Source organism: Desmodus rotundus, chromosome 2 (assembly GCF_022682495.2).
Source record: "Desmodus rotundus isolate HL8 chromosome 2, HLdesRot8A.1, whole genome shotgun sequence".
Classification (NCBI taxonomy): domain Eukaryota; kingdom Metazoa; phylum Chordata; class Mammalia; order Chiroptera; family Phyllostomidae; genus Desmodus; species Desmodus rotundus.
The window spans coordinates 78,948,818-78,974,000 of record NC_071388.1 but is presented as its reverse complement, the minus strand read 5'-3'; the positions used below and the strand labels follow the sequence as shown (position 1 = coordinate 78,974,000).

The 25,183-nt window shown below is 38.4% G+C and overlaps 2 protein-coding genes across 7 annotated transcripts in view; one reads left to right on the top strand and one right to left on the bottom strand.

The window, feature by feature from the left end:
• CMSS1 (cms1 ribosomal small subunit homolog) overlaps positions 1 to 25,183 on the top strand; it is a 379,939-nt gene that overhangs the window by 158,601 nt on the left and 196,155 nt on the right. For 2 of the 5 annotated variants that reach the window (XM_053918304.2, XM_024558131.4), the window contains exon 2: positions 17,972 to 18,022. The exons of the other annotated variants lie outside the window; for them this stretch is intronic. In XM_053918304.2, the coding sequence (XP_053774279.1) occupies positions 17,972 to 18,022 (51 nt within the window). The remainder of the gene's footprint in view (positions 1 to 17,971; positions 18,023 to 25,183) is intronic. 5 annotated transcript variants of the gene reach the window in all.
• The window catches only part of FILIP1L (filamin A interacting protein 1 like), a 310,336-nt gene that overhangs the window by 157,333 nt on the left and 127,820 nt on the right, over positions 1 to 25,183 (bottom strand). The gene's annotated exons all lie outside the window — the stretch shown is intronic.

Genomic DNA, 25,183 nt, shown 5'->3' with positions numbered 1-25,183 from the left:
TCACTATGGTCTCAGCCCTGTTATACTAACAAATATAATGCCCACATTAACTCTATGAGGTAGGTGTTGTCTCCAGATACAGAGTTTAAATAACTTACTAGAGGTTAGAAAGCTAAATGGCAGAGCTAGTATTTGATTCTGAGCCCTAAGAATATGTGGGGAGAGATTTAAGTTTGGGATAAAGGAAATGAACAGAGCCTGCAAAACTAATGACATCTTTATATGTGGCTCTGATTGCTATTGATGGGTGATCATGACGACAGCATAAACAAAGCAAGCATTCACACATCCATGTTTCATACCATACCCACAGGCATTACTACATGGATGGAGCAGGTCACTCTCCTGGTGGCTTTCAGGAGTTGGCCTGGGTTTGGTAGCAGTTGTGGCCACTTGCAGCTTCAATTGATCTCCCTGCTTCCTGCCACTGTCAGAGAGGGTTCAGCCTGCGTAGACAGCATGAAATAATTAGGGTAACAGTGAACCATAGAAGGTTTGGAATGCCCTTGCTTTCTATGGAAACAGAATTGCCTAGCAGCTTTGCTGGGCCAGGCCCGTTAATGCTGGCAACCATGATGAATATACAGTTGCCCCGGTTTCAAACGTGTGCTTTTCCTCTCAGGTTAATTGCTTCTGTGTTGTGTGTGTACAGACAAGTAGTTCTTGGGCACAGAAGAGATGAAGATAAGTAAGAGAGAGGTTGCAGTGATGATCCTTGGAGCCTATATGTTGGATAGGAAAAGAAGTAAAGGCAGAAGTGGGCTGATGCATAAGGGTCTCACAGAGAAGTAAAGGGAATAGGGTCTCTCTGGGTCCAAAAAGTGAGATGGGAACAATTGCTCGAAAGGATTAGAAAAATAACAAAGAATGTTGAGTGAGGTATATACGAACTTTTTTTTAGGAAAGGACTCTTAGCACTCCTTGCTTTAGTCAGTATTATCTGAACATACACCAGTTTGGTATGACCTAATTAAAATGTCTCATAATGAAGATGTTACACAGGCCAGGCCTGAGCTCCTAGGTACGATCAGGGTGCAGCTTATGACTTTATAATCTTCGAGCACATGTTTGAATATTTGAACATGATAGTTACTCTGTTGCATGATTAATAAAAGTGGAGGTCATTAACTAGTTCTGTGATGCAAATTTACCCTATAGATTTATATGTCCTGTAGGAAGTGCCATTGAGGTACCATAAGCAATGATAATTTTCAGTCCTCCAAACTCATTGCGACTCAATTCGATTTTATATTTACTCATTACTGTTTGTCTTTATTAATGATCTTATCTCTAGCTGGATTACAGGTTCTATGAGCATAGGGGCAGTGTCTGTGTCAACCCCAAGAGTCCCCTACAGCCTGTAGGCCAGTATGAGGCTGATGATGCTCACAGACTTAGCGGTCTCATGTTAGGTGAGCCCTTAGAGAAGATCAAAGCCAATCATTTTGCTATCCCTAAGGTCCTGTCAGTTGAGGTCCTGACAGGTGGAGCATCAGCTCAGGGTTCAGGGCTAGGTAGTGAGAAAGCCTGAGCCACACCCCAAATCTTATTCCCACTCCTGCTTTTTGCACCCTATAAAACCTACTCAGCTCAGTCAATTAAGTTTTTACAGTGATGTGTGTGTGTAGTCAAAAGAAAGTTAGTTTTACCTAAACTAGTGCTTCCCAGGCGGTGTCCCCCAATATGGCTCACAGAGAAAATGCTGATGTTTGTTTAGGGCATTAGGACAAACAGAGGAAGCTTTTGGTGGGAAACTGAAGCAAGTTACAGGTTTTTTGTTTTGCCTTTTAACAAAGAAAATTCTTGTTTCCTTCTTATCTTCCTCTCTTCTTTATTTTCTCCCCTTTCTGATTCTCTTTCCCCTTCTTTTCAACCTAAGGCTTCATCCGTCCAGATAACTGTAATTTGGCGGGGGAGAGGGTACGTAAAGTTTGAGGACATGGACCTAGCTATAGTTCAGTCCAGCAGATTTCTACTTCTCTGTAAATGATTGCTGATGTGCAGGGCTTAACACAATAGTTTGGATCATCCTGATAACTTAGTTAGTTAGAATCATCCTAATAAACGCAGTGTGTCAGACTTGAAAAACTATTTGGAAAGTAGGATCTCTGTTATGTGGGCCACCTGTAAGAGACGTAACCAAAGAGAATGAATTCAGTGGAGCATGCCGTACTTGGGCTACATGGTGATTTACTCAAACTGAATGAACTCAAGCTGGCAGAGACTGGAGCTGCCTGCCCCGGATAGAAGTGAGATGGAACCTGACTGAACTGCTCTACCCCAGATGCTGCACCGGTGGGGCAGTGGATAGCTCCTCGGTGACCATTGCATTCTGTTTTTGTTACCTTTTGAGAAAGAAGAATTGATAGGAGGGAAAGAGGAATGGGGCACCAAAAAAGAAAGGATATAATTCTTAGACTCTCTTCGCACTCTAAGAAAGACTTTTTGAAAAGCTTGTATTAGGTCTGGCAATGGATACAAGCACAGGACTCTTGGAGTATGTTCTTGGCTCTTATCACTACCTCTGACTTTGAGCAAATCAGCTGACTTCTCTGCCTGTAAAATAATATTCCCTCTGACATTAATACTTACCTCATGAGGTTAACTAGAGGATAATGTTAGTAATAATGTCTTGTGTTTACATCACTCCTTTCACAGAAAGCTCAAAGCATTTTATATACATCAAAAGTGAAGCTTCTTGTGAGAAATGAATATAAGTACTCACATTTTGGAAATGAACTTAGACTCTGAGAGCCTAAATTTAACACACTGCAGGAGGACATATGGTACATAGTGATCCTGTGAGTCAAGTGAATGTTTTATCCCACTAATAGTCTCATCTCTCCTCCTTGTTCTATTAATTGAGAGATGCAGCAAACCCATATACATACACTGGCGATCTCACATATGCGATCTGAGTGGTCTGTCGTGACACATCTGGACCTTGAAGAACAGTCAGGACATCTTTGATAACACTCTTTGGACCTTGGGAAATCTTAGCCCTGAACGACACACCACCACTAAAGAACCAGAGATAGAACATCTAAATGTGGGAGTATTTTCTCTGTTCATATCAACTCAATTCAAGCAATATGTCTTGAGTGCCTACTGTATACATGATTTTGAGGAGTGTGGAGAATGAAAGAAGCACAGCATGCTCAGAAAATTAGAGTGGCGTTAGAGAGAGGAATGAGATTTACAAACAGATATATGGCAGTACTAAGGGGAGAGTAAGAAAACGACCACTGTATTTCAAGGGTTTAAAGAGGGGAAAGATTACATCTAGCTGCGTAATCCCAAACATTTATTACCAAGCCACCTGCTGTTCTTGGAGAGACATGACCCCTGCCCCAGAGATTCAGTGGGGAGATATGTGCGGATGGTTGGTTTTAGCACATCCGAGGCAACGCAGTGATCGGGATGACTTGGCCCAGCATGGGGACTTAGGGAAAGCTTCTTGGAAGGCAAGACTTCTCCTACAGTCTTAAAAAATGAAAAGAACATGAAGATGGATACCATGCCTGAAAGACTGTCATGTGCGAAGCTCCTCTCCCCCAGTGCTTAGTCTTGTCTCTACAGAAAGTGGCAAACCGCATGGTTTGGCATCATTACAGCCTAAAGTTTAATTGGAGAGAGCAGTGAGAAACAAGGCTTGAGACAAAGGGCTCTGTCTTGCTGTCTTGTTTATTGCTGAATACTATGAAGAATGGATCATCAATAAGTATTTTTTGAAAAACTGAATGAATGATATGCTGGGTTTAAGTTCCTGTGGACTATCCAAGTAAATAAACATGGTGGGCTTTAGATATATGAGGGGGGTTGGATATATGAGGGGGGACCAAAAAATGGAATTTACTTGTAAAAAATTGTGTATTTTTACATGTTTAAACTGCAGTCACCTTCAAAGTACTCTCCATTTGATGCAATACACCTATTGAGACATTTTTCCACTGTTCAAAACAGTTCTTGAACTTGTCAGTTTTGATGCCTTTTAGTGCTTCTGCCATTTTTTGTTTCACCTCTTCCATATCAGCAAAAATATTTCCCTTTGAGGAGTTTTATCATCTGGGGAAACAAAAAAAGTCACTTGGGGCATGGGGATCATGCCATTTTTGATTAGGGAGGTTGGGGCATGGGGATCATGCCATTTTTTTTAATCAAAAACTGCTGAACACGCAGCGCCATGTGGGCAGGTGCACTCGGGAATCACCCATTTCACTCATGAAATGAGCAAGCACATTGAAAGCTTCTTCAAAAAATATTCGCTGAAGCTAAACTCAGCCTCTCATGACAACACCAGCTGGTGCACTGATACTGATGGGTTCCTAGAACACTCACCTAATGGGAAGCCTGTACGACAAGGGGACACCCTCCAGAAGATAATTCTGGTTTTTGGGGGGTAACACCTTGTACAGACTGTAAAATCACCTAATGTCAATAGTGTTTAAAATCAAGAGCAAATGAAATTGCATAAGTAGAGTATGTACAATGAGCAAAGTACCAAGGGCAAAGTCTTGAGACATACAAACATTTAAAGGTCAAACAAAAGGAGTCCCCCATGAGGGAGACTGGAAAGGAAAAGACAGAGAAGTAAGAAAAACATATAAGAGAGATCTGATATGTGTCCATCGGGTAAGACATTGCAGGGTTCATTGGTGGGCTCATGAGAGACATTTTCAGTGCAGTGGCCAGGGCACAAGTTTGACGGTGGCTTGTTGAAGAGTAAATGGGACGGGTGAGGAAGTTGAGAGAGAAGGTGAGCATACACCTCTACTTCAAGTCACTTAGCTCAGAAGAGAAGGAAGGGGATGGTTTCTAGGGGCAACCCAGGTTCAAGAAGAAAAAATTACCTTAATATGATAAAAGATTTAAATATGCTTCTGGGCTAACGGGAAGGAGCAAATAGGCAGTGAGAAGTTGAAGATTTTGGTAAGTAAAGGGGATATTGATAGAACAAGGTCCTAGAAGAGATGAAAAAAGAATGGGGCCATGTGTGGAGAGCTGGGCCTTGAACCAGAGGAAGGTTAGATACCTCATCCTCTGAACTGGAAGAGAGAGTACAAGCATAGATAGGTCCAGAGATATCTAGAAAAGGGGGGGGGGGGTGCTGAGATAATGAATGTGTAATGTCTCACTGAAGTAGATGATGTTATCTGCTGAGAAGGATATGGCTTTGGCTGGGATCTTGAGCATGATGACAATTTTGAAGGGTTGCTGAGTAAAATAAGAGTAAGCTAAGCAAGGATGAGTAAAAGATTGAACAGAGTTAATTGCCTACTTGAGATTAAGGGCTGCAAAGTTATTGAAAGCTGGTTTTCTCCAACTGTGCTCAACAGCTGGGTCAAAAAAACATAGAAACTGGTTTTTGAGTTGATTCTCTATTGAGATTTTGTTAAACAAGTGAAGGAAAAAGACAGGTTCAATGTAGTTTAAGATATTGGTGAGTCATTTGGGCAACGAGCCCTGCTATTCCACCTGTGTAAAGCAGGGAGGCTAGGAGAGGGGTCAAGAAACTATGGTTTTCCTGGGATTGAAGAGCAAAGGTGGTGAGAGCAGAGGCAGGAGAAGACTGGGAGGATCAGAGATTTAGGTCACCTTTAGCTATCAGCAGCCCTACTTGCTGATCAATACCAGGATATGACCTTGATGTGCGTGGCTCTGGGGATGAGGAAGGTGAGTAATTATATGGGTTGTCTAGATGGATATGGAAGTCACCCAGGATGGTGAGGGGGCAGGGAATGTGTTAAAGAATGTAGCCAAGTGCCCTAGTGTTGTAAAGGAACCAGATTAGTAAGGGGACCTCAATGAGAAAAGACCATTGGGTGCTCTGAACCTTAATAAATAAGGGCTGTTACATCAGAGGCATTAAGGAGTAATGGTTTAGAAGCATCTGTGAGAAGAAATAATAACACTTTTTGAGTGTGTGCTATTCAGTAGACATTGTTTTATATGGTTGAATCATGTGAACTTCCTGATATGTGATCATTTTGACCCATAGAAATGATCATTTCATATGGTGTAGCCTCATACTTTGCACATGCTGACTCATTCATTATCACAACTATCTTCTGAAGTAGATTACCACTTAGTAGCTAAGGAAGCAGAAGTGCAGGAATAACAAGTAACTGGCCCAAGGCCACCTGCTAAGTAGTAGAGCCTGCTTTCAGACCTTGGCAGTCTGGCTCCAGAGCCTGCAGTCTTTCTCTGAGAAGGGAATGCCCACCCTACCCACACTGCCAGCCTTATGTTGTATGAGGTATGTGAGACTGAGTTCCTCTCCAGTGCATGACAAACAGATAAACGCCATAAAGGAAATGAACGTGGTTCTGTCAGCATTCCTGAAGTCTCATACCTCTGTGTATTATGTCCTCCCTCACCCCCAAACTTTCTATGGCAAAATATAGGCATATCTCAGAGATACTGTGAGCTTGGTTCCAGAGCACAATAAAGCTAGTATTGCAGTAAAGCAAGTTGTAATCTTTTTGCTGGTGGAGGGTCTTGCTTTCAGCTTGTGAAAAAACACATCCATGAAGCACAATAAAAGGAGGTATGCCTGTACCTTTCTGTGCCTCCTTGCCCAACTTAAACCTACTGTGTTCCTAGTTTCCTTATAGGAGTTTACCAGCAAAGAAGCAGGAAAGGGAATTCTCAACATTCCACAAACATGGCTGTAGGAGTTCGAGAAACAGCAAGGAATAGAGTTCATTCAGAAAATAACAAGACATTCTCTGTATGGGACACGAATCAGGGTAGTGGGAGAGGTAGAGTTTGTAAGAGAGAGTAATAGAGGTTTTGTAAGTCAGAAGCTGGGATGGATCTTGAAGGACTTTTTACCATTTTAAAGAACTTACATATTATCCTCTGTTATAGCCAGCCATTGAAAACTACTGTGAACAAATTATGATTAAGTATCTATATGGATGCAATTAAAAGGGGAAAGACTAGAGGCAGGAAGATGAGTTAGGAAGCTTTGCAGTCATCCATGTAAAGGGATAGGGCTTGGCAATGAACCCATATATGTGACTGAAGAGTAATTTCCTAACATAAATGAATGAAAGAATAATCACATTGGGGCCTCTGGATTTCGGTCATCCTAAAAAAAGCCACCTTTTTTTAGTGGGACTTTTTTTAGTACACACTCTTTTGGTGGGACTTGTAGAAGTAGAATTATATAGACCTAGTTCCTGACCAAAATTTACTTAATGTAGATAGAAAATGTGGATTAGGCATATAATTAGCACACTGACAAGGAGTATGGTCAACAAATGGGTAAATTGGTTAGATCTGCCTAAGCAATAAGTGAATCAGTGTGAATATTATCAATGAGAGAGACCTGGTTCTGATAGGAACAGGATAATATTGCAGGACATAAAAAAGTATTGACAAACATGCAAAAATGGGGAAAGGACATGGAAAAGGATGTGATTCAGATGAGCCCTTTCATGAGCTTAATACATTTTATAAGGAAGACAGCCAGTCTTCGCTTCCCCTTAGGTTGAAACAAACGTGAGTGACGCAGTGGACTTCCCTAGTCCTCTTCATTTGCCCAGTCGACTTAGATTCCAGGGGTTTATGCGTGTGGAAAACTAATGCCATGGGGATTACCAGACCTTCATCGAGAAGTCTGACGATACCATAGACAGGGAGAAGCCAGCATCCTGCAGCAGTGTCAGAAACTTCCCCATTTGCCCCAGCGCTAGTAATCCATTTTATTCCAGTCCATTAGATGTTACAATCATAACAGATTGGCCACACAACCCCACTTTCTGCTGCTAGAGCTGTCTACTGCTGGGCACAGCTGCTCCCAGTCATTCTTTCCAGTGTAAATAATGGTTCATGTTTCCACGGGCTGTTGTGAGATGTTTCTGTGCTTGTGAAAGGAGCCCATGTCACCACCCTGTTGGGGAAGATTGAAGATATGGGTGAGGCCAAAGAACTGAATAAGAAAGCCAGAGCAGCCCCCCTCCCTAAGAGATGGTTTTTGCTCTTAACGACTTTTAGATTGACTGGATGCTGATGATGTGAGTTTTCCTGAGTGTGGGGCAAGAAAATTCAAACGCATCTGTCTGATGCAGGCCTTTTACTTGGGAACTTTTTCTTTCATCTTAGATGTAAATAATGAAATCCTTTGTTGTGAGATGGTAAGTTACAGGCAGTAAACACTTCAGCAAAGAGCATCTTTTGATCTTCACGCCTTTGGCAATAAAAGCTGAGAGCCAGAAACAGGCCAGAGAATTTGAGGCAGAAACCACTAAAAGCTTCCCTTTTATCTATTCACAAAATTAGGTACAGAACTATAGGAGTAATGGATGGAATGATAATTATTAAGAAAGATAAAGGACAAAATGAGGCCACCTGAATGATAAAAGCATAAGTTTGGATTTTAAGATCCATTTTAGAACTCAGTGAATTCTTTGAGAAATTAGGAGCATTATGTAGACATGGCCTAAAGGAAATGAGTAAAAATGTTTCTCTCTCTCATGCTGTGATCTCTGTAAGGACTTAGTGGGTGCGTTAAAAAATTTTAAATACCAGTTAAAGAATTTGTCAGTAGGTAAACACTCAATTTGTTTTTTGCATGTGTGGACAAACTTACACATTTTAAAAACTGGTCTGTTTTAATGCCCTAGTTCTACAAACCCTATTTCAATATGATTATCAATTCAATCTCACAAATATTAAACCATACATTCTTATAAAAGAGTAACTTAAAATATACAGATGCAACCTTTTTATCTTGCATATTTTGACATTTTAAATTGTATTGCCAGATGTTATTGGTAAACACCTAATGTCTGCTCTGTTATATGAAACTTACCAATATTTCCCCCCAGATCTTACAGAATTCACACTCGCATCCTGCAGATAAGTAATAGACTGAGGATTAAAGCCCCCACTGTGGTGAGGGGAATAACGAATACCATACACACTTGACGAGGGGTGAACGGACTTGCACTTAAACTCCTATTTAAGTGGACATCTTTCCCTAGTTCCTGTAGCAGTGAGGAAGACAGAGACGTGGGATGCAGTATCCTGTCAGATGTTCAGCACCTCTGTGCCTAGGCCTGGTGTTTGTGACCTGGCGTGGGGCTACGGGACAGATTGGCTCTAAAGTTCAGCTGTCCTTGACTGATAATATATAATTGATAAATAACTTCTAAAAGATCCTGCATAGTTTTCCATTTTATTTTTATTCCACATTTTCCTGTAGTCTACAGTTTCAAATAGCTGATGGAATTGCTCTGTGATAAAAGGACATCTGAGACTATGTACCATATTTCGTCCAAGTTTTAAGACCAAGAAGGTCCTCTGAATATTTTTCAGAGACAGATTGGGAGAACTGTGCTCCATTTTAATGGCCTTTTAATTTGAAAGTTAAACTCAATCCTTCTAATTGCTTGTAGGTATTGGACAATATGAGTATTTCCATTGGATAATATGGAGGGGACAATTTATCATTAAAGGACTTCTCATTTTTATCTTAGCTGAAATGGGTGCCAGTATATACAGTTTGTGCTTTCAAGCACAGGTTGATTTATTATGGTGTGGACCTGCAGTTTTTAGAGTTCATAAAACTGGATTTTTTTTTGTAACTTAGTAAAGACCACATTTTGCCTTGTTGCCTTTAAAGCTATCATTATGGGGTCACACAAGTTAGAAAGCAAAGATAAAAACCCAAATATGGAGGGAAGAGCCAGCCATTTTATGACATATAATAAAAATTCATTCAATTTTATTCAACTAAAGATCATAATTTAGGCAAGAAGAACTAATGATGAGGGTATGAAACAAGCTTCAAGGAGATAGGCAGCGAGTATTTCATTGTTTTTTCCCACCTCTGGGCTCAGGCTCCTGTGTCTCTTGTACCTGGGTGGATTCATTGTCACCACTTCCTAACACCGTCATCGTGGGTATACTGTTTGACCTTTCTGAATTTGCAAAACTGAAAATGGTAGCGTCCTCACAGGTTTGTTTAGATGAGTTCATGAGATAAGAATAATGATGAGTAATCACAAGTAATATTACTGAGTGTCTGCTAATGTTCCAGGGACTGTGCTGAATACCTCAGATGATCGCAGGTAAACCAGTTAAGCACTTGTCACTTAGGCATTCAACTTCTACCTGCTTCTGCTCGTTCCCACCCCAAGTTTACCAGATTCCTTAGGTGAAAGGGATTTCTTTTACTTGTTCATATATTTACCCATTTATTTGTGCATTATTCAACAAATATATAATGAACTCCTTCTTGTTCCAAGAACTACTCTAAGTGCTGGAAATATAACAATGAGTGGCCAAGAGGGGAAAGGTCCCTACTGTCATACATTCTAGTGCAGTAGACTGACAATGGACAGGCAGATAGATAAAAAAATATGATACTTTATGTAGCAATAAATGCTATAAAAAAATAACTAGGTAAGTGGATAGAAAGTTACCACAGTACCAGGAGACATGGAAGAGAGTGCTGTTCTATATAGAACAGCCGAGAGCAGCAATTTTCAACCTGTGTGCCACAGCACACTGGTGTGCCGCAAGAATTTTTAAAACATGCAGTACCTGACTATTTATTGAGGGGCACTGACCTCTTTTAGATTGTCAAATAAAAAAGACAACAGCCAACACAACATAGCTGTCTAGTGTGAATGAATCAAAGTTATATCTATTTCATCAGATTGGCCAAAAAATATATTTTGGGGTGTCACAAAATTTTAGTAATTAGTTTATGTGTGCCATGAGATGAAAAAGGTTGAAAGTCACTGGTCTAGGGAAAGAGAGATTTCAGCAGTCCTGAGTATACTTGTGTTAAGGTCTTTCCAAAAGTAACATTCTTACTCGGATGTAGAAGTCTAACATACAATGAATTGTAGAAAGAAAGTTTAGAAAAATCAGCAGCATACATCACTGTATGTTTTCTTTGAGCTAGCAAGCAAACAGTAATATAGTGTTTCTTTTAATACATAAAAAGCACTTAGAAAGTAAAGCATAGTAAGACTGTATAGGTGTGTCCGATTATTAGTCTATTTGAGGAGAGTAAGAAATACTGTGACCTGCATAAACTGATCATTCCTGCTTATAGCTAAACAACAATCATACAGAAATCATACATATAGAATAGAATTGGATGGTAGTGTGGTGATGTCTGTTTATTAGATGTATTAGGTAAATTACTAAGCCATGTCCAAAACAAATACAGTATATAGACACCATGACCTTGGGAATAGTCATTCCACAAGGGAACTGCAGCCAGATTACTGGTAGGGCTCTTGGTGGATCTAGGCTTTACTCCAAGAACTGAGTCTTAGTCCAGTGATTTTCTTTCAGCACTTAAAGATGGCACTTCATTGTCTTCTGGCTTGTACAGTTTGTGGCAAGAAATTTACTGCAATTCTTTGTTCCTCTCTATATAGTGGCTTTTCTTTTTCTGGCTGCCTTCAAGATTTTCTCCTTACTTTTGGTTTTCAAGTAGTTTGAATACGATACAATTTGTTGTTGTTAATGATGATCCTACTTAGGATTCTCTATGTTTTTCAGATCTATGGTTTGATATCTTCAATTACTTTTTTGGAAAATTTTTTACTATTGTCCCTTCCAACATTTTTTCTGTCTTGTTCGCTCCTGCTGAGAGGTTTTTTCTGGTTTCCCACCCTGCTTCCATATTTCTCATGAGCATCCAGTGGAGGTCCTGGGAGATTAGTCTGGGAGTAGGTTTGAGCATCCTGTGTGATTACAGTCCCCAGGAATCATGTGCTCTCTCTCACTCTAGCCTATAATTGTCCTTTAAGAATCCCTTAAAGATTTAGCTGAATTCTTCCTAACTACTTATAACACCTGATGTCTCTTGCTCTGTGTTCTGCCACAGATGAGCCAGTCTACAGGTTCCAAATTTACTTGGAGGAGCCTGTCCCTTCTTGGCTGTGAGGATATTTACCCTGTGACTTAAGTTCTCTGGGCTCAAATAAGGTTTTTATGGTTTATTCAGTTTTTCTTTTTAGGGTCAATCTGACACTCTTTTCAGTTTTCTGTACACTAGGTGGAATCAAAATTCAAGTTCGGTGGTTTTTAAATAGTTCTACAGACATACTTCAGGAGTTCCACAAACATATAATTTAAATTTTAACTGTAAAAATTGTAATAAAATAAATCACGCTAAAATGTTTTATATACTAAAGTCATCACATTGGAGAACTACCAATTTAAATAATTGTGTTGCTCTGTTAACTTGTCTGGTTTTTCTTTCCAGACCTCGCGAGTCTCCTGCCACCCCTTCACATTATCGTTAAACTTCTGTCATGCATGGCATTGATTAAGATGGGTGTGGCTCTGCACACCAAATTCAGCCTTGTGTGTGTCCACACGTGTAAAATTCCGAAAGCAGGAGCCACTGTTACAAGCACGAACACACAGCAGTCATTTAAATGCCAGGCAGTGTCAATGGTGCCTGCCTTCATTGCACACAGTTGGTTATGCAGGAACGAGTAAGTGGAGAGCATGCTGCATCATGGCGTTATGTTCTTAACACAGACTGTGCTTTTCCTGATTTAGACTTATCATAAGGATGTAGACAGTTCTTAAATATTTCTAATAATTCTTTGAAAAGATTCTTGTTCTTCCTGTTTCAAGCCTTTGGATCAATTTCATTGAAGACCTTTTTTTTTTAAGCTTTTGAAACTACTTATCTGTGTAAATCAAAATTTTCTTGACACTGTGCAACAAAAATGAAATGCAGGAATGAGTAAGATAGAGGTTAAGGATAATTAAGACGTATAACTATCATCTCCCAAATTATAAAATTTTATGTGAAAAATGCTGTTAACTGATTAACTTAAAACTACATTATATATTTAAATGTATGATATAATTTTTTAGTCAAACTTATTTTATCTATTTATTGGGGTCCTGCATGATGTTTTGTTTGTTCTTAAAGATTTTATTTATTTATCTCTAGAGAGAGGGGAAGGGAGGAAGAAAGAGAGGGAGAGAAACATCAATGTGCGAGAGATACATTAATCTGTTGCTCACGCCCCCAACTGGGAACCTAGCCCACAACCCAGGCATATGCCCTGACTGGGAATCAAACCGGCAACCTTTCGGTTCACAGGTCAACAGCACTCAGTCCACCAACCAGGGCATGTTTGGTTTTCAAGAAGGAATTCGACTGCCAAAATATGCTTGCCCTCACTCTAGTTCTCAAAATAAATTTACCATATTTTGCCATGTACAATGTTCAATTTTTTGCCCAAGTTTTTGAGGAAAAAAATAAGGATGTGCATTATACATGGGTAGTCCTAATTCCTTATCTACATAAATGTTTTTAATTTTTTTGTTTATGCTTATGTGTTAAAAAATATAATTCTAGAAAGCAATAGTAATATTTGTGTGCAAAATAATACCCTGGATTATAATAATTGGTTTTGTTTCGAAATATAAATAAATAAATAATTGAATTAAAATATTAAAAGGAAAGATTTTTTTCCTGAAAGTTTGGGCCAAAAACATGGCTGTGCATTATTACATGGGAGCACACAACACATGGCAAAATACGGTAATTTTCACTGGTTTGGTAGAAAGAATAATAATGATGATAGTAACCACTTAAATAGAACTTATAATAAGTCACAATTTTCTATGCATTTTACATATGTTATTTAATCCTTGTATCAACCCTGTGAAGTCGGTACATATCATCCCCATTAATTAGATAAGGGATATAGACCCACGGTGTATGTGAGATCACACCGCCAATAAATAGCAGACCCAGGATTTAAACCTACACAGTCTGGCTCCAGAGTGTGGATTTCTAACCATGGACTATGAACTATACTGGTAGATAGAAGATTAAAATGGAAATCCAAGTTCATTGTGAAATTTTGTACTTTTTCCTATACAATGCATATCTCTCTCCTCCCCACTCTCCCCCCTCCCATACTTTCATGTTTCCACTTGTAGATTAAGGGACAGATGTGCTATTTTCCCTTTGGGACACAATGAACCAATAAGTAAATGCTTTTTAAAAGTACTGTAAGGGTCAGAAAGTAAAGGGCAAACAAATGCAGCATAATTGTTGAAGGCATCTAGGTTTTGGTCCCACCACCTCCACTTGCTACTGTGGACATTTTCATTCATTCTTCATTAAGCTGGTCCTCACTGAACACTAGGTGCCTGAGACACTGAGCAGCAAGGCCTGGAAAAATTAAGTAGCTTAAGACATGGCCTCTTGCTTGGAGGCATTCGCTCCTCAGGTCACAGGTCCTGGTGCTCACAGCTGAGGCACTGGTTGTGCTTATTAAGTGATATTCAAAATCTTAGCTATGGAAGAAATGTCCCTAAGGAATAGCATTTAATTTTAATGGTATAATTTTGGGGTGGGGCTTTTTTTAATGGAAAAATATTTCTAGGATTAAGAAATTAAGCAAAGCTTGCTTGCTTGCTTGCTTTATTTATTTATGTAAAGCAGCCTTTCAGCAAAAGCCATTGAAAATCATGTTAAATCAAGTCTTTGATGGCTGGATTTGAAAGGACTTTAAAATTATTCACCTTTGAAGTATGCCTGTTGGTTTTATTTTTGCTAAACATGGTGGAGAGGAAAGGAGGGAAAGCCATATTGCTTCTAAAGCTGCCATGTATTCTCTCTGTGCTTCTAGACGTCTTCATTCTGAAAGTCAGCTGTACACGTCCTGGGTATAAAACAGGTATCACAAAGTGGGTATCACAAAGTGGTCAAAAATAGATACTTTGCTAGAAAGCTATATTTTTGTATGGGCACATTTGACATTTTCCTATCTTAGGAGACTGGATTTATATGCTTGAAATTTATAAGGATTAATGGTAATATTAAACTTGAATATATACTTAGAGAAACCATATTTCTTTCAGAGACAGACTCTCGTTATGTGGTATATACAGTATAAAGAGAAGACATTCTCTACACATCTTTAAGAAACTTCCTTTGGTTTATAATTTGACAATTTCTTTTCTCCATAGAGTATGCCTTTGTTGGCTAACATTTTTATAGGAAATTTTTGCAGAAATTGTTTTGTCAAAATAATGATAGAGGAACATAGCTACATTTTGAAACCTTGTTAAATGAATGAAAAAATTTAAAATTTTTATGATAGTATGATTTGTTCCTGGGGCGTGAATCAGAATTACTTAGTGCTAAATCCTAAAACCTGATTATTTTAGATAAGAGTGGCATATATAGGATCTATTATTTCTGGTGCGCCTCTCCTAAAAGTCATTTTCAAATTAAATATCTGGCTTGAGAGCACTAATAATGCAGGTGCATATGCAGATAAAGTGGGGGACCAATAGAAGTTGCCATGACAACCTGAGTCCCGGGAAGCCAGAGATTTTAGTTGAAACTGAATGTTTATCAGAGGCTCCACTCCTTACCCCAACCAAAAGATGTCAGGAGAGAGAGTTAAATTTGAGATCTGCTGCTATTTCTTGTCCTCTGGATGGAGAGAACAGCATGGGGACTAACTAGCATGGAGGAGTGAAGCAACCCGGCGTGAAGCATAGAGCCAGACGACCAGGCGGGCAGCGTAGCATGGAAAGAGAGTCAGCCACACCATGCAGCTGACCATCCCAGGAATATGGAAGCCAGGAAAGAGATTTAAACTGGAAAATAGTATTTACGGCATTACATTTTAGGAAGGTCATTCTGGCAGCTGAGTGCAGGGCAGATTTGGAGGGTGGAGGAATCTGAGTCAGGGAAGCAAACTACAGGTGTGTTGCAGCAGTTCAGCATGATAGGATGAGGGCCTATATAGGCAATAGAAGTGGATTCAAGGAGGAGCTGGATGGATTGAATATGAGAGATGTTAAAGAAGATAGTAAATAAACCAAAATGATTTGTTTTCATGGGGTTTTGCATTAAAAATAAATAAAATTCTTCTCTGGTGTTTCCATGAAATACATTTCAACAGTAGCAACAACAACAAAAATACTTGATTTTAGCACAGAGACCTGGAAATGTATAGTACAAATAGTACAATATCTTGAACTACCTTTTTTAACTTCCAGAAAAATAATGGGATGAAATCTTTTGAATGAAACGTGATACTGCTAAGATCAGGACTGTTGGGTGGGTTTCTGTATGGACCAATTAATTCACTTTGTTTAATGGCCTAATTCTAGCCAGTTATTTACAAAACTGGATGGAATATGAGGAATCCATTACCATTTCTAGAAAGCCAATTCAAAGCACATAATATGCATATATCCATCATTAACCTAAAATAAAAAGCTGTAAGAAAAACAGAAATTGGCCAGAATTTCCATTTGCAAATTATTATATCAGCTGTTCCTCTTATAAATTAATACTCTTTTTAAAAGTACCTCATAATTTCACTGCAAGTCATCCTTTACATGAAATAAAAATTGACGTTTAAAAAGAAAGCACTTTTTTAAGCCTTACCTCTGGAAAATACTAGAAATAAATTCTTAATAGCAAAACACTTAGCATTTTTATACCCAGAATAGGATATGAGTATAAAATGTCATCTTCAGTAATTTCCTCATGGAAACAAAATTAAAATTCTCAAATCCAGTTATTTCCTGGAAACTATTTAAGATACAAAAAAATGAGAAAGACTACCTAAAATTTCACAGTGTCCTCTCTTTATGGCCAACTTTTGGGGCAACACTAAAAATATAAAAAGCTTCTCTGGATATATGGCTCAGTGAAAAGATGCTAACCAAATGTATGCTAGTGGAAAGTTTCTAAAGATACTGCATTATGTTTACTTTTCTAAGGACAATTTTGGGGGGGGAACTAGAAGTCAATGTGATGAGCCAGCATTGGAGTGTAGATGTCTCTAAGTGAAAATGATTTGTTTTTCTTTCCCTGTGTTTTAAGGCTCTGTTTCGTGAGAAACAGGAAAAAAAATCTTTATGAAAATTCCCCTTGCAAATGATAATGTTTTTTTTAAAAAAGACTAAACCTGTCATTGTGTAAGTGTTAAACATCACCTATACCTATGAATACAAAATCAATCATTAAAAGTAGCTTTTTATTCTCTCAACCAACATGTACAGGACAGTGAAGATAAGCATGGCCCTGGTCTAGGTCTGTGATGACAGAGAGATGAATGGTGCGTGGTCCCTCAACAGCCCTGAAAGAAGTCACAACTTAGGAGACAAATTACAACTAGCTATCATATGAGGTTTAGTTTCTCTAGTGCCCTAAAAAAGGAGAGAGAGAGAGATACAAGGTACTATAAAGGATGTGGTAGAAAACTCTTTTGTGGTTGAGGGAATCCAGAACATTATCTGGGAATTCTTGACACTTAAGTTGAGCCTGAAAGGACAGGTAGGTATTGTTCAAGCAGTGTTGAAGGAAAGGGAATTCTGAGCAAAGATAACTTAGACGTTTGGAAAGCAGAGGATGTCTCACAAGTGATAAGAAGCCTTCTTCAGTTGAAGCAGTAAGGATAATAAAGTGAGACTCACAGTACTGTAGAGCTGTCTTTGGAGGTCTTTGGGGTTTATTGGACATTCAGAGCAAGTTTAGTTAAATCCTTAAGAATTTAGGTGCTAAAGCTGGATTGCTTAGGTTCGAGACTTGGGTCTACACAATCTTAGTTATGTGGAGTTGGACAAGTTACTTAACTTCTCTGTGTCTCAGCTTGCTCATATCGGAAACTCTTGCATCAGATGTCTTGAAATTCAGAATGTTTCAGATTTTAGAAAGATTATATTGTATAGTAATTGGATGTGTTAGATAACCTCCCCATCGAGGTCTGACGCAGTACCTCATAACCAACACATTTGTATCACCACAGCAGGCAATATTAGGGTTTTATAATAAGTGAAATAAAGATGATACATGATCTTTTGTACATTCAGTTCAGGTTTTATTCAAGTGAATTTGTTAGAAACATGAAAAACTACTGGCTTTCAGTACTTTTTAGATCTTGAAATTGTGGATAAGGAATTGGGGGCTTATATTAGTACCATTCTTACATTGTAGGAATCAAATGGGACAGTACATTTGCAGAGCTTGTACCCTGCCTGGCACTTGGTAAGTGTTCACTGTTAATTTTTCTGCATTATTACTTACAAGTGACATGAGAGAGTGAGCAGCATTTCTGAAGTCTCTAGTTATTCAACACTAGACCAGGGTGGGAGCTGCCCAAACCAGCTTCTTCCAGCCAAGCTAGGCTGGAGTCAAATCACTGAAAGCATTCACTACTTGTGGAGTATTATGTTTGCTGAGCAGATGGAACCCTTCCAACCAAATGAAGTATAATGAAGGTGTGAACTTTTAGTAGAATAGTGAGACCAAGAGATAATGAATGGCCTTGCTAATGAGATAAAGAGGCGATGAGGAGGCAAAGATGACCCCAAGATTTTGAGAACAAAGGACCCTGCATTTATGTGAGTACATATTCCCCACTCTGGGAGAGCATTGCCTCTTGCATTGCTTCAGTGAGCCTCACACTTTCACACCTCCCTTCATGTATGTAACCTCGCTGCCTCCACTGCCCAAACCCAACTCTTCCCCAGCCTCCTGGCACACTCCTACTTCATCCCAGAACTAAGCTTGAATGTTACCTTGCCAGTGAAGCCTTGCTTAAAGATTTATGAAGAGTCAAACCCTCCATCCTCCAGGCCTCCATGGCACCCGTACTTGTACAGCATTTGGCATGTTGCTGTAGTTCCTTATCTCTCTGTTCTGTCGCTCAGTCATTCTCCTTATTCTTCCCAGCACCCTCAATGATACATAGTCGGCATTTAATACAAATGAATGTATGAATCACCACTTCACAAGTGGAAAATTCAGTGTTTCAATAACTTTTCCAGCATTGGACAGTTTAGCTGGAAATGGGGTTTAAAACACGGCTGCCCAATTCCAAAATATGTTATTTTTTCATCTTCACCCAAAGGAGGAAAAAATGTGTATAGATGTTTATTCATGTACAGGTGTGAATACTAGTGAAGGTACATGAGAGGCTATTAATCCTTGGTAAATAGGATTGGCCTTGGTAAATCCAGAGCCAAGCATAATGATATTTGTATTGTAGTTTTCTGACAAATACAATGTGCTCTTTTAGTCATTTATACATAAATAGAAACTTATGCTTTTGTGATAGTTGTTTAAAAGTCTTAATTGTTTCTACAAATCTAATATGATCTTTGGTTTAAAGCACCAAAACAATATAGGAAAATGGAAAGGAGTGTGTAAATCACACAAGATCTACTGCCCAAAAATAACCTTCATAAGATGTTAATGAGCATCATTCTGGATATTTCTTCATGCATTATAGACCTGTTTGGAATTTACATAGTGGGAATATGATGGTATATAGAAACAGAGGTAAATTTTTACTTTCAACATATTTTTAGTGTAATACTCTTACCTTAAAAAGCTCAGACATGCCAGGTCTAGCCCGACTTCCAACTGCTCACCACTCCGCCTAGAATACCGCCCCCAGAACTACTTGGCTAATATTCTGATTGCTTCCAGCTCTGCTCAGAGCTGGCCTTTTCAGCGATGCCGACCTGACACTTGCAGTCCTTTCTTAGACTGCTCTTTATCTTCCTTTTCCACAACACATAACACCTTCTAACCTGCAGTATCATTAGTTGCTTATTATTGGGTTCACCAAAAAAGTCTGTATGGTTTTCTCCATAAAATAAAAGACACATTTTCCATTTTTACCAATTACTTTATTGATTTGGATATTTTGTGTATGTCACCTATCTCCTACATGCTATAACATTGTTGGTTCTCAATTAATGTCTCGATTTCATCGCTATCAACTTTAACTGGTCTAACCGATTGTGGAGCATCATCCATTGAGAAATCTCCATCACGAAACATCACAGACCACTTTTGACGTGTTCAATCAGTCACAGCACCTTCTCCATACACTGCACAAATCTTTTTTGTGTGTTTTAGTTGTGTCTTTACTTTTCTTGAAATAATAAAGGATAATATCCCAAAAATGTATATTTTCTTTCATCTTCAATATTAAAATGTCTATGCAAAAAATCACCAGTTTTAATAATTTTTTAAAAAATGCATGCTGATATGACAGCTGTCACAATACAATCTAATGAAATTGTTTCAAATGAAGTTAAAGACAACTAAGTGCTACTAGAGCCATCTTACAGAAAAATTCAAACAAACTTTTTGATGAACCCAATATTTATTGTGTGTTGTTTCTCCCTAGACTATCAGCTCCACAGAGGTGGGGGTTTTATCTCTTCCATTAATTGAAGTATGTCTTTTGTTTTTTGTCCCTATAGATATACATGAATTACCTAGAGCAGCAGCCAGCACATAGGCAGTCAGTGGATACAGGGGTGGGTAAAAGTGGGTTTACAGTTGTTTGTATGGAAAGTAATGCAACAAGTAATAAATAATAATCCAAGAATAAACTCTGTTGCCTGTGCTCAAAACTGTAAACCTACTTTTCCCCACCTGTATTTGTCAAGTGAGTGAAAATGTTACAGAACAGAGTTCTGAATACAGTTTCATAGCTGGCTAATTGAGGCTTTGTCATCCCCCTATTTAGTAAATGTATATGAGTTAATGAATTCTTTAGTATTTAATGAACTCAACAGTAAATTAGAGCTGCAAATATCTTCCATTTTTACTGAAAAGACAACTGAATAGCCCTAGCTACTCAGGTACGTTACTGAACCTGATACTACTAGGAAATTGTTACTTAGAAATTAAAGAGTTTGGCTAAGAATGTATGAACTACATTTCATATCTTGAATATGTACTATTCTATACTAAAGTACCTCATAGACAATTAAGGCTTTTGTTCTGTGGACACTTCATTGTTTCTAGAATCCAGAACATTTATACTTTATCAGAATTCAGAAATGAGCTCAGGCCAATGGTATTTAAGAGCAATTCATTCTCTGTTTTATTCTAGTTCTGCTTGATAATACTTGTTGTCTATTTGAAAAGATTAATTCCTATGTAGCCATGTAGAAATTTAGGGCGGAATTCCATAGAAGTATTTTGATATATGTCCCTTAGTGTGTGTCCTTTAGTAATATTATTTATAAGTATACATTTTTCCATTTCTTTGTTGTCTCTTTTCTCATGACATTCATGCATATTACACATTTCACATCCACCAATGTAAGCCGAGGCTATGTGTTTTTGAGCAAGTGCGAATTTTCCTTCAGGTAATGTTGAAACTATTTTTGAATCATTGAATTGTTTATTCATGGAAGTAACCAGACCAGCATTCATTTGCATGCATCTGTTAATGCCATATGTAGTATTTCATAGAATGATGCTTTCTCATTTTTCAAAAATGTGCTTATAAAATTTGTGATGACAATTGAACAGCCCAACCCTATGAAATGGTAATTTATGTAGCAATAAAAAATAAATAAATCCATGTAATGTGGGCTTGCAGCTGAAGGCAGCTGTGTTAAGCATGTTTTTAAGTCTCTTACATCAAAGTAATATATACAGTGCTGTATGAGAATGTATAGGGCAGACGTCTTTGAAGTACCCCCCTACTATCTGTGCTTTTGTGCCCACTCCATGAATATGAGAGAAGTTACTGTTCTGTGTCCATCAGGAATGATGTACACAATAATGAACATATCAGAAATGCTTTTCTTTCAGAGGATTCAAAACATTTCAGCCATTCTCTCACTTGTCTTCAGTGCCTTTTGAAAACAGTTTCTCAAGGACATTGTTCTTTAACTTATCTGAATTGCTGAAGTAGCCAAGAAAGGTATCTTCAGCATTAATGCAGAGAAATTAGAGCATCACAATGTTCACCTAGAATCATGCCCATCCGTTCAAACCAATATTCCATATGACTCTGCAGTAGTAACTGAGGAAAGTAGAATCAGAGGACAAAAGCAAAGGAGAATAGGGCTTCTGATGGGACCATTTCAGAATGTAGCAGAACTTGCCAAAAGTAGTAGGAACATGGGTTTGGTCTGAAAATAGGCTGAAGAACAGCCAAGAGAGGAAAAAATCTTACATTATGTGATAAAAATCATTTACTTAACAGATTTTTTTATTGTTTCATTGGTTAATTTCTTGACTTTTGTAATATGTCAATTAGCATGAAAAAGGGATGTGTGTGTGTGTGTGTAAAACACAGGGTAAAATAAAACTGAGTTCTACCAAAGGTTCAGGTGTGAAATAATTGATCCACACTTCCAGAAGTACATCACAATTGGCTTAATCAGACTTCTGTAAAGGTAAAATTGGAATGTGATTGTTGGGAGCCACAAAATGCAGTATTTGAATACAATTTTACTAGTAGCAATTCATTTTTTATTATTCAGGATGTCTTGTCAAAACAAACTAAAGGTTATATTTTGTTTTCTCCACAAGTAATCTACAGCCAAGGAGAAAACACCATAGTATATTTTTAGGATTTAACCACTTATTAACAGATTATGGTAGAACAGAAACAGAAGGCACCAGTTATTCTGCATTAGCTCATGAGCCTGGGATAACTTTTTTGTGACCTCCGAAAGTTTGTGAAATTCTGTCACTTGCATTAGCATTCTGATGTGGTCTGCTGTCCACTATCCCTGGTCATTGCAAGTCATTCTGCACACCACCAAGGGGTTTCTATCCTCAGTAAATTTTTGCCAAGAATTTCTCCTTCAGATGATTTTTGGAAAAAATGAGCACCTTTGCCAAATAAACTAAGCCTCCTCTCTGGTCAAACACTTTAAGCTCTGGAAGAGGGATCCCAGCATGTTGAAGAGAAAGAGCTGTGAAGTAGCAATAGGAAAACTTATTTTTTATTTAGAATCCTGCCTGATTGAGAAAATAAGTATATGACAAAAATCAAGAAACATGTACAGCTAACATTTATTGAGGACAGTCTGTATTGCCAAATACCAGCCCCAAATGGTATATGTACAGTAAAAGCTGAAATGGTCCTATAATTCTAGCATATGTGAAATAATGCCTTTAGATCTGGGTGCCATATTTTTAAAAGGATATTAATATACAAATGACCACAGTGATAAGGAATTTGGACAACTGGAATTTCAGATTTAAGTAAACTGAGGATATCGCTCTTGGAAGAAAAGATTTAGTGGGAACAAGATAAATCTTGTTAAGTATAATTACTTAAAGGGTGTACCATGAGAAAGATACAGGGGTGGGGGCACAGGACATACGGAGGTCTGTCCAGAAATAGTTCAACCATTGTTAATATAACAAGAATGGTTTGCAGACATCGATGTAACCTGGCAGCCAAGGAGAGTGGACTGGAATGCACATGCATGAACAATGATGACTTCACTGTACCAGTCATTGAGAACAGTAGATGCCACCGAGTGAGCATGTGTACTGAGTGGCCATCACATCCAAAATGACTGAGCTAGTAGAGCAATGAATCTGCATCAAATTTTGTGTTAAGCTTTAACATTCCTCAATGGAAACTATTCGGATGATTCAGAAGGCCGCAGCTATGGGCAACTGGCGATTGGCAGCTTCATCAGAACAATGTACCTGCTCATGCATCACACCTCGTGCAGTTTTTTGGCAAAACGTCAAAACACACAGGTGACTCAGCCCCTCCTACAGCCCAGATTTGATGCCCTGCAACTTCTGGCTTTTCCCAAAACTAAAATCACCTTTGAAAGGGAAGAGGTTTCAAACCATCAATGAGATTCAAGAAAATACTACAGGGCAGCTGATGGGGACTGGGAGAACTGTGTGAGGTCCCAACGTGCCTACTTTGAAGGGGACTGAGGCATCATTGTCCTATGTACAGTGTTTCTTGTATCTTCTTCAATAAATGTGTCTATTTTCCTAGTACGTGGCTGGATACTTACTGTACAGACCTCACATGTAGTTAGAAAGAGCATATGTAATGTATTTTTCTTTATAAAATATATACCACCAAAAGTAAAGCTTAGTAGAACTTGGATTAATTGGAATAAAGAGTATTGAGTGAAAAATCATCCTAGGGGAGGTCAAATTTTGTTTTGTTTTGTTTTGTTTTTAATGTTGAAGAACACTTTAGAACATTCGAGGAGCTCCAGAAATGGAATGGTTGTCTGGAAAGATAGTAAGTCTCAAGAAGGTGAGCTAGCCTAACTGTACTTTCTAAAATAAGTCTGCAATTTCTCTTCAGTCTGCTGAGTTTCTCATATAATCCTAAGAAAATCTTTGTACCCAAGGTTATTTCTAAAGTCCTATTGCATATATCCATAAAGCACATTGAAGGCTAAAGCTAGTTTGGCCATAGAACATATTTGTATTGCAGTGCTTTCATACTAATAGGTCCTCATGAGATACAATTTGCACATTTACCTAAGTCAGTAGCAAGAAATATATTCACAGATGCATTAATTACTATAAGATAATAAAATTTCTTTCATATGTGTTTTTACATTTTTAACAAGACACAAGGTAGCCTATTTAATCATTTTTATTTTAATAAGAACCAAATACCCCAAAAGTACTGAAATTATAAGACATACACACAGCTTACATCAGTGGGATGGTGCTGCACGTAGGTATGTAAACTGATTGTGATGTGTGTGTGGATCAGAGGGTCTCTCGTGAAGCTTGCTTCGTTAGCTATATAGCCCTCCATTCCATGGCTATAAAGACATGCCGTTTTATAAAATAAAGAGAGTAATGATATGTGTTCTTGTTGAGTTTTATACCTTTAAAAAATAAAGTTATCTCACCAGCATAGATTACTTTTAACAACACAATTTGAGAAGTACTGGTGAAGGTTAGTCTTTGTAAAATTTCCTAGAGAACGAAAACACAGAGGGCTATAACTACATAGTTGCAGAACTTGAGGTTGGTTAATTAGTGTGTTTATATTTTCTTAATTGGAGAAGAATTGAGATGTTAGTTTGTCAAAGCGGGGAATCACAGGTTGCATATGGGGGAGGGGAGAGAGAGATTGACTGACTGAGATAAAATGAAGTGGTGATGGTTGTGGACCCAAAAACTTAAGTGGAGAGAAGAGAATGTTTCTTTCCCTAGTTAAGTGGTTCTCAGTGGAGGACACCTCAGCCTTCTAGGGCACAGTTGTCAATGTCTGCTGACAGTTTTGGTTATCACAACTGGGGCTGTGTGGTACTATAGCATCTAGTAAGTACAGGCCAGGGATGCTGCTAAACATCCTACAGTGTACAGGGCAGCCCCCACGGCAAAGTATGACCCCGTCCAAAATGTCTGTGGTGCCAAAGCTGAGAAACCCAGACC